The 9929-nt window shown below is 47.5% G+C and overlaps 1 protein-coding gene across 2 annotated transcripts; it reads right to left on the bottom strand.

The window, feature by feature from the left end:
- Window positions 1-494: 494 nt before the first annotated feature.
- On the bottom strand, window positions 495-9578 carry LOC310790707 (cytoplasmic polyadenylation element-binding protein 4-like; the record flags this gene model as incomplete). Of its 2 annotated transcripts, none has more annotated exons than XM_083652444.1 (12): window positions 9471-9578; window positions 7378-8509; window positions 7158-7256; window positions 5887-5977; window positions 4351-4401; window positions 4202-4225; window positions 3046-3222; window positions 2657-2746; window positions 2445-2563; window positions 1249-1363; window positions 908-1089; window positions 495-722 (listed from the first exon to the last, which is right to left on the bottom strand). In XM_083652444.1, exons 2-12 carry the CDS (start codon window positions 8452-8454, stop codon window positions 495-497), a joined length of 2253 nt encoding a protein of 750 aa, XP_083508570.1. In that variant the 5' UTR covers window positions 8455-8509; window positions 9471-9578. The 2 variants fall into 2 exon arrangements, with proteins under 2 accessions (XP_083508570.1, XP_083508569.1); XM_083652443.1 differs by having other exon boundaries at window positions 5887-5980.
- Window positions 9579-9929: the final 351 nt, after the last annotated feature.

Raw genomic sequence — 9929 nt, forward strand, 5'->3', positions numbered from 1 at the left:
AAAAAGTAAGAAAATGCACCCTTCTTAAACGCAACTTCCATAGTTAGTATACTGATTCAGGTACGACGAACCTCACTTAAATTTTATGTTACTCTTGACAACAAATGTAAGCAGCTTTGCCAGCTAACGCAAGAAAAGAAAGTACAGTCAAGTCAGAAAACATCTAAATCCAAATCTAATGCATCCAAATGCTCATGCACACTTAAACTTAAAAATTCAAAACATAAATGGGATTTCACTTTTTTTTTCTTAGCATTTACTTCTTTTAGAAGGCCCAATTTAAAAAAATAAAATAAATTAAATTAAGGATTTTTTTTTTCTTCTTTTAAACTTAAAAGGAACTAGCAAAAAGAAAAGTGCATTTATTTTTTATATCGTAGCCCGCAACCCTTCCCCAACTACCCCGTTCCCATTCCTGCTTCCTCTCCCTCCCTCCCTCCCTCCCTCCCTCCCTCCCCCTCCTCCTCCTCCTCCTCCTCCTCCCCTCTCTCTCCTCAGTTCCAACGGAAGGAGATGTGTCGCGGCCGATCCCCTCCCTCCTTCACCAGGGGCTTGTGGAACTCGCGGCCGGCGCGGGAGTGGATCGCCGCCCAGCAGTACTCACAGTAGTACTGCAGACAGGTCACGTTGGCGCAGAAGAACGGAGCAAACTTCCCGCCGCAGCGCGTGCCCTGGCACTCATCACACAGCTGGTCGTCCAGGACGTATGGCTTCACTTCCACCTGGGAGCGATGAGATGAAAGGATGATGAGGAAGAAAATAAAAAGGAGGTATGGAAAGGGGGGGGGGGGGGGGTCACAGAAGGCCAGCACGGACAGCAGATGTGGCCGGAAATCATCATAATCGCTAAATATGTCAAAAAGGTGGAATTTCTTATCAAACATCTACACATCCTGTTTCCACTCACCCGTTTATCAATCTCCCCGTGCTGCAGTTGAACAAATCGGGCACTAATGGCTGCAATGTAGCTTTGCTGATTGGAGAAGGCCACTCGCCCCGCCCCTTTCGGATACTTGAGCTCAGGGTCCGTGTCGATCCCGGCGTAACACACGCCCCCGTACAGACGGTCCATGATCATGGCGAGCTCCACTGGAAATGCAATGGCAATTCACACAACACATACTTATATAATGTGATACCAGCAGCACTACAACAAGAGGGAAAAGCTCCTCCAAAACGATATTTTTCAAAGTACAAAAGCTGCGTCGAAACATTTCAAATCACATCTTCCCTCGCCGACGAGTGTACCTGCACGCAGGGGGCGTGGCACGCCCCCGACAAAGATGGTCTTCCTCGGGTCCAGTGGCTGAGAGCCGTCCATCACAAAGTCACTGTCATTCAGGTTCCAGGGCCGGATCTGGACCTGCAAAAAAAAAAAAAAAAAAAAAAGGGAGATTAATTTCCTTTTATTCAGTCGCTCTTCCTTTGTGAGCTTATTTTGGATTGCGACCATGAAAGCAGTTTGCTGCTAATGTGATATGGATTAACAATTCCCTTGGGTTGGATTTTGCTGCCACTGCAGGATGTCGCCGGTGGCCGTGGCTGGGCCTTTTTTCACTGGAAAAATCCCCTCGACTCACAGTCAAAAACATTAGCTCCACCTGCTGGTGAGGTCACCACTTAAAATATCTGTAGCCTTTTTGTGAGGGGGGCAGATAGACGGTTTTAACTTGACAACAAAAAACATTCGAAATTGAACCCCAGCTCACTTCCTGTTGCAGTGTTTGCCATTGAGAGGAAAAAGGAAAAAAGAGAAGCAGAGCCTGCAGGACTGACAATTCCGTGAAAACCGTCTATAGAATCCTCCTGGGCTATGCAGTATAAATAGAACCAAATAATTGAAATGGACAGAGCAGGCAAGAATCAGCATTCTCGATTTGCTCATTTGACTGGAGTTCAGATGGTTGCCGCTGCAGTTTGAACGGAAATGAGCATCGGTCCAGAGCATCAAACCGGTCAAAATGAGCTGATGGATTACTTTGGCTTCCGCTCCCCATGAATCCTGCCAGAACTCATATTCTGCATATTTATATATTAGATATTTAGATATATTTATATTATATTCTGCATGTTTATAGCCTAGATTTGTCCACCTGCTCATTATGCGCTGCTGTTCATTTATGCGCTTTTGAAGCTTGAATAAAATATTTTTTATGATGCACAAGTAAGGTGCTTCCAACCCCTTTGTTATGACGATCCTGTGCCACTTTAAAAACCCTTTTCTCCCCACTGGCTTTTTGACGTGGTTACTATGGCAAAGCCAACAGTTGGCTGAGCATTATAAGCTGAATTTAAAGTGTCAGCTTTCCGAGACTCGTGGGCTGTAGAAACTCAAAACAAAGCTTATTTTCATAACAGGATCATTGGTGTCAGTTTTCGACTTTGCTGCGTTGAGTATATATACACACACGTTTGCAGGCACACAGAGAATGACACACACTCACAGGCTTGTCTTTGATGGTGGGGCTGGAGACGCACAGGTAGAGCTTCCCATCTTCCTCAATACAGGCATCGATCAGAGCCTGAACGGAGCTCTCGTCTTGGAACAGTAAGAATGCATATCCTACAGAGGTCGGACATACTGTTCATTAATACATGCCCACAAAATGAATACATACTTATCAATTTGTGGGGAGAAAAAAAATGCTTAACTCACCTTTTGGTGGGAAATAGGACTTGCTCTCAGCCTTGTGTGGCCAGTCTACAAACAAGTGACCAAATCGACGGAAACTGGCGGTGATTTCATCTGAGAGAGGCAAGGTGACGAGTTAGTAGCACACGGAATCATGGAAAGAAAGAAGCAGATAGACCCTTCTCACGGGGGCCATTTTGTGTCGAAAAGGCAGGGTTAACACAGGTGAAAGCAAAACACTAATGAGGGTTTCAAACGTCCATGATTGGAATGTGGAAACCCTCATTAGTGTTTTGCTCGCACCTGTGTTTATTCTGCCTTTTCGACACAAAATGGCCCCCATGAAAAGGGTCTATTGGTGTAGTAAATGGCATAGTGTGACTACAGGCGCCATCCAAAAATGTGATCTCTACCTTCGTCTATATCTGGGGGAAGCCCTCCAACAAACACCTTGCGCGAATATCGCTCGACGCGTTCGCCGTTCAGATGGGGGAAGCAGTGGGCGGAACCAAGGCCAGCAAGGCCCTGGTCACCTGACTCCTCCTCTCCAAAGGAGCGCTCATCCTCCATGGGGAAGAGAGAGGAATGGCCTAGGGGGGGAGAATAGATGCTACAATTAATCTAGATTACACATATTGGCTCACCACTACCAAGGTTCAATCAAGATAAAAAGAAATTGTTTTACTGTGTTTGAAAATGTGTTTTAATATTATGAGGAAAGTGTTTGTACATTAGATCAGGGTTTTTCCTGGCACAGAATGGGCCTTGGGGGGGGGGGGGGGGGTGACTATGCACAACAGTAATCATGATCAGTCTGTGAAAAGACTGGATTTATGGAGCAATGCGTTTTTAGATTTGACAGCACCTCCAGTGTCAGACACAAAGTCATTTCAAGGTACAAATGTGGGTATTTAACTTTGAAATTCTCTAAAATGATCCAGGAAGGATTTAGAGTTAACAGGCAGTCAGGCTGGTCCTGAATCATCGTCATCATGACTCATGAATCATCATCACGAGTCATCGTCAGGATTCTTTTTTTCTTGCAACCCAAAATCAAAGAATAAAGTAACGTCCCTCACAATTTAGTGGGATGTTTTAATTTATAAGGATAAAAACTCTTTGCTTCTTCTGTTTTTTTTGGGAGGGGGGGGGGTGCTAAATCCTCTTTGGGGGGGCATCAAAAAATCCTCTATGCAGGAAAAACCCTGTCACACGTAACAAAGTACATGTCAAGAAACCACATACAGAAGCGGCAATGATTGTGTTTTTGATGACAACATGAAAGTGATTATTTCACCACTAGATCTTGGCAAGCAAGCCACGGCGAGGCCGACAAGCCCAGCAGAACCATGGATCAAACCCAGACAAGGCCTAACAAGGCCAGCAGAAACATGGATCAAACCCAGACATCATCTCAAGGCAGAATAAGCAAGTGACACTGAAGAGAGTCAGCAGACAAACGCAAGAGGCCAAGAAGCCACACACACAGTAGTCATGTGAGGGTGTCATGGCTGCTTTGCAAATAGCATTAGACAAAACAAGACAAACACACTCGACAACAAGCTTTACCTCGTCTTCTGCCATAACTTCTGGCTGCATGTAAGACAACACAAAACACTCTTGACACGGTTTCTTTTTTTTTTTAAAGGCACATGGTCATTAATAATAAACAATGCTACAGCGCTATCACTTTGTTAGCATGCATTCCATTGACATACCATTCATAGGCAGAGGCCCGTCTCCACCCTGATGAGAGAAGCCGTAGCGTCCTACATTGACAGACACAAGACAGGACATTCAAGACAGGTTCATAGGGTTCATAACACCGTCTCATGCAATCCCATTCCCCACCCAGAGTCCCAATAATTAACTCGCTTCCCTGAAATATCAATAGCTCACTAACCCACGAGTATTATGTGGGAATGGATTGAAGGAATGCGCTCTGTTACACGTCTGTATGACGACGGGCAATTCAACATTTCACACATCAGGGAAAAGTGTGGAGGTTTAGCAGATTGGCAAATCTAATAGTGGCTCAATTCTAATTCGGGCACTAATTCGGACATGATGTAGCCTAAGCATGAGGAGGTAGTCTAACGCGATATACGAGAAGACCAGAGGAATAAATCTGACTTGTTTTATCCGGACCGCGACAACAGTGGAAGTAATTTTTATACACATCGGTAGGTTTTTGATTACTGAGGAAACTCTACGGTCAATTAAATAACGCAAAAGACGTTGAAGACGGACGGCAGCAGACGCTATAAATGATCAGAGAGGGAAGTTGCAGAAATGGCACCGACTGGCCCAAAGTAGCACACGGAGAAAGTCTTTGAGTAGAGCAGATTGCTTCCAGTGGGCAAGTCACGAGGTTTTCCCACGAGGACCAGGAAGTAACCGTGAAAGCTGTAATTCCTCGAATGGCCACTTGAGGCAGGGCTCAGAAGTCCCGTCGTTCCCGTTCACCCCCACGTTAAAATGCCCCACATTGTAACAGTGATTAAGCATCTTTACAGCCTGGTCCTTAACACGGTTTTGGTCTATATAGCAAATTTCACCTTTTCATAACGACTGTATGGGGGTAATTTTTTATATAACTGGCCCGTTTGGAGTAAAATAGACGATAGGAACGGACCAATAGCAGGCGGACCTGCGGCTCTGGGAAACCCCCATCTCACGTGAGCTGCGCAAGGACTCAACCCGTTCCCTCCCACTCTGCTGACGAAAAATCAAGATGGCGACGGCCACCACTTCAACTCAAAACGGGAGCCAAAAATCAATGGGATAGCTCTGTCCTTTTTTTTTTGGTCAGTGGTTGCTTCCCTGTGATGAAAAGACACGTTTATTTCAAGATGGAATGTAACAAAACTGAAGTGAAATGTTTAATTCATGACAGAATCAGTTCAGCCGAGATCAAAGTGCCTCCACGCATTCTCTGTTACTGCAAAAAAGGCAGATTCTGCACAAGATCCTAGAATGACAGACTGACACCTATTGATTGGCTCCCAGATCCCAGCCTGCATCTGTCCATGGAAGTCCGGCAGTCAGCAGAAAACAATCAATGATCAACATTGTGAAATAGTAGAGATGGGAACGCATATCAAAATTCAATATATTTGAATACAAAGAAGTGACTATACGTATCGTGGGACAGAGAAATGAATCGTGATATTAGCTACGTTTTTTTATCCTGCCGTAGTTGCCCATTTCAAATTTCATACGGTCTCCATCTAAGTTACCGTCGGTAAACCAACCTTTCAAGGAATCCTGCTCAGCCCTCATAATGTCAATCAGAGAGTTCTCCAGAGAATGCATACTGAAGCCATCAAAGGAGCGAGTTCTCTCCTGCTGCAAAAGAAGGAAGACAACAGTTAGCCTCGGCTGTGCCCCGCTAGGTATCATGTCACCATGTAGAAGCAGCCCGAGCTGCCACAAACCCTGACAGATGCTAATTGCTAATAAAACACTGTTGTCCTTCAAAAGAGAACACTCCCACCATAGAGACCTTAGATGGAAAGCATGGCAAGCATAAAATGTTAACCCAGAATATGTTTTGCTAAAATCGCCTACACAATCGCTGCAATCAACAGCTCCACTGTTTCTGATTGCATCAGGGTGAAAAGATGTGCCCTCCCACTATAAGCCAATTTCAAATGAATCCCACTCCTAATTGAACGGCATAAGATTAAATATATAGTCACTCCATCATTGTAGTAACCAATCCAAAGATAAGGGAAGCTGTGATGATGACTACAAAAAAAAACAGCGAAGAGGCAAAGGCCCGGGGTATCTAAGAAGACTGAGCAGCATGCAGAGCTGCAGTAGAACACAAGACAAGCACAAAATGAGGACAAGAGCAAGGCCATGTGATCAAAAGATAAGACTGCTCCTCCTCGACCAAAAGATCTACTGCAGATAACCACATCACATGCGAGTTCCAATTCATCTGATTTGTTGGCTTAACTGTCACGTATTGTGTCAGATGATCTACTTATGGCCTCCTGCTTTTCTCAATAGCTTATTTGTTGAATTTGATACAGATGAGCTACATTGTTTAGCACTGGGGGGGCGCACTTACAAAGTACCAGAGGGGTAGGGCTGCAGGCTGGGATGGCTGCTGTTGCCAAGTGAATGGCAGCATCAATTGTACTAGTCCCTTTTTCACAGTAAGTCCCTAAACCAGTGGTTCTCAAATTGGGGTCCGGGGACCCACCAGGAGTCCTTGAGCAGGTTCCAGGGGGTCCCCAGCACAAAGGGGAATAATTTATGTTCACTCTAATTCCATCCGTAAGTTAACACAATAACAGAACGTATGACTATTTTGGTCATGGGTTTCAGACAGTTTCTGGAATTAAAACATCTAACAAGCAAGAATATTAACAGATTGTGGACCCTGGGACAAAATCTCATCAAATTGGGGTCCGTGGTCTAAACTTTGTGTCAGTTTAGGGGTCCTTGACCTGAAAATGTTGGAGACGCACTGCCCTAAACAGCCTGCTGACGGCGGCCATTGTGACCTGCTCACCTGGAAAGGGTAGACGTTGTCATTGCGGCTCATACTGTCCTCCATCCAGCCCTTGTGATTGAAGCCGGAGCTATTTCTGGAGTACTTCTGAGAGGGGACCTGAAGGGCAGTTAGATGAGTTTCATATAATTCTCCTATATTCACGTCAATGTATAAAATATAACATCATCAATGAATGCGAGGATCTGGCTAGGCCTTTATTGGTGATAATCTCGTCTACCTGGTTGTTGGGGAAAGACTTCTTCAGTGGGGAAATGGAGTTGAGGGCCGTCATGCCTCCATTGAGCCCCCTGCGGTACTCCCGCACGCCCTGTGTGCCTCCCCAGCCACCGTAGCCGCCACCGCCGGGGCTCCAGGAGTTGGAGGTGGGGGTGGAGGGACTCTGGTAGCTTCCCCAGGGTGAGGGGGGTTTGCTCTGAGGAGGTGCCAGGTGGGGCAGCTGGGTGAAGGCTCCGGTGCGATGGGGGTGCGGGGGGAAGGAGGGCTGGGCTGGGTGGGGGCTGGCCGGGGAGCGACGGTGCTGCTGCGGCACCCCCTGGCTGTGGGGATGGTAGTGTTGCGGGTGAGGCGGGGGAGGAGCGGGGTGGTGCTGGGAGACCGGCCCTATCTGGGGGGAGAAGCTGCCCCCCGCCCCAAAGCCGGGCCCGGCATGGTGGGAGAAGTTCTGGAACAGTAGCGGAGGCCCGTTGGCGTTGGAGCCGGCAGGGCCGAAGAACCCGCCGACATCCTCCCCAACCACCGGAGACGGGTTGGACGGCACGGCGGGGGACCAGTTGTTGAAGCTGGTCAGCGAGGAGGAAGAGGAGGTGGACTGTGCACAGCTCGGGCCCATTCCCAGGCCATCCTGGTAGTCGAACCCACTGAGCACCGGGGACTCCATCCGCAGCTTCTCCTTCCCGCCGCTGCTCTCCAAAGAGCCCTTCTCCAGTGAGCCGTCGTCGGGCAGAGTGCCCTCGAGCTCCCCTAGGCCCCCGCCTGCCTCCTGGTGGCCCGGGGACAGGCTCTGAGGCTGGCCCTGCACCTGAGCCTTCTCCTGCATTTCCTGGAGGTCCAAGGCCTTGGACTTGTCTGACTCCAGAATCTCATCTTGCATGTTACTGTGTTGGGCTACGGCGGGGAACAGCCAAGCGCTGCCCCCATTGGTGGAGCAGGTGTTGTTGACGAAGGAGGGGGGGCTGGGGGGGTTGGAGGGGTGGTGGGGGTGCTGGGGTTGGAGGTGAGGAGGGATCCTTACAGGGAAAGCAGATTTGTTACCACTGCTGTTCTTCACCAGGACTCCAAACCCGTAGTCCCCCATTTATGATACCCAGTAAATCCTCACTTGACTTCTGTCTTTCACTGTCTTCTTGAACCTAAAAGGTGGTGGGAGGGGAGGGGAAGGGGGGTGACACACAAAAAGCAAAAGGCTTGTTACACCTCCATTTGATCTGGCCTCAAAAACAAGCCTCGCCAGACGCAGTGACTTTGCTAGTACAGGGCTGCACCCTGCCTGCCCGGTCTCGTGATGTAATCAATGAGATTAAATCATTGACTCGCTTCGCCACGGGAGGCCTGGATGAAATATTACACTCGCAGAGCAAAGCAAGCAAGCAACCACGGAAAACACCAAACCTAAAACCAGCGCAGGCTGACTGCGAAGGCAGCTAGCAGCCTGAGCTAGTGAAGCTGACGTCTCTCCAAAGGTCGTTATGCAGCTAGCAGCGAGCTAACAGCTGCTCCGCCACCTTCCATGTGCCCTATTAATCATACAGATTGCAATGGTCACATTTTAAGTCCGTGTAACATGCACTGCGGTGTGTCGTAAATGCTCGTGTACGGTGGACGGTTAAAAGCAGGGTCACCTACCGAATAATGTCCCTTTTTTCAGCAATGACCTCCTCATCCGCGATGATTTAAATAGAGGAAAATGTTGATGACGTCTCTTGTCTGTTCAGAATCTAGGGTAGTTCCCTTCACGAAGCCGCTAGGCTAGGATAATACTAGCCGATAAGCTACAGTACATACGTTGTAGCATATTTGCAAACGAACAGGGAAGCAAATCGGCACGTATCGCTACGTTGCTCAAATCTCCAGTCATGTAACGTGACACGAAAACGTTTTCAGCGACAGGACGGCGGAATTTTCCACGACATAAGTTGGAAATGGTGTATGGCTCTTTAAACGACCTCGTCTGTTTCGTGTCCTGTATGCTCAATGTCACACAGCCTACCGATCCTTGTCATCATTTTCTAGCTCTCGAAAATACGCAACTCATTTGCCGTTCGCACACATCGACACATAAGCGTGTTTTGATAATATATCGTGTATAGCTACCTTCAGTTTGGTGGCATGACCTTATCGTTTTGATGTTGCCATATTTTAGCGTTTTTCCTTTTTCTGCATTTCCTAGGCAGCCGGTGTAAATGGTCTCCTCTCTTCTAGATGACAGCTGGGCCAGTCGGGAGACACTTCCGTCTCCAAGCACCGCCCCCTCCATCAGCCACCAGCCACTCGCTGTCAGGGTTTCCCTCCGAAGCTCCGCCCGCTCGCACAGATACATGACATTTAATTGGATATCGGTTAGGAGACCACACCCATAACACTCCTTTTCAATGAATGGCACATGCACTGAAGACGCTCTCCTCCCAAATAAGGATGCCTGGAGATTCATGGGAGGAGTTTTTGTTTTTGGTAAGGAATACAGTTGCGATTTCTATTTAATGAAACCTACTACAGGGATTACTGATTACTCTCCATTACGTACGTGTATTGTGTATTGAACATTTCGCATTT

This window comes from Poromitra crassiceps (genome assembly GCF_964638095.1).
Source record: "Poromitra crassiceps genome assembly, chromosome: 15".
NCBI classification, from domain to species: Eukaryota; Metazoa; Chordata; class Actinopteri; order Beryciformes; family Melamphaidae; genus Poromitra; species Poromitra crassiceps.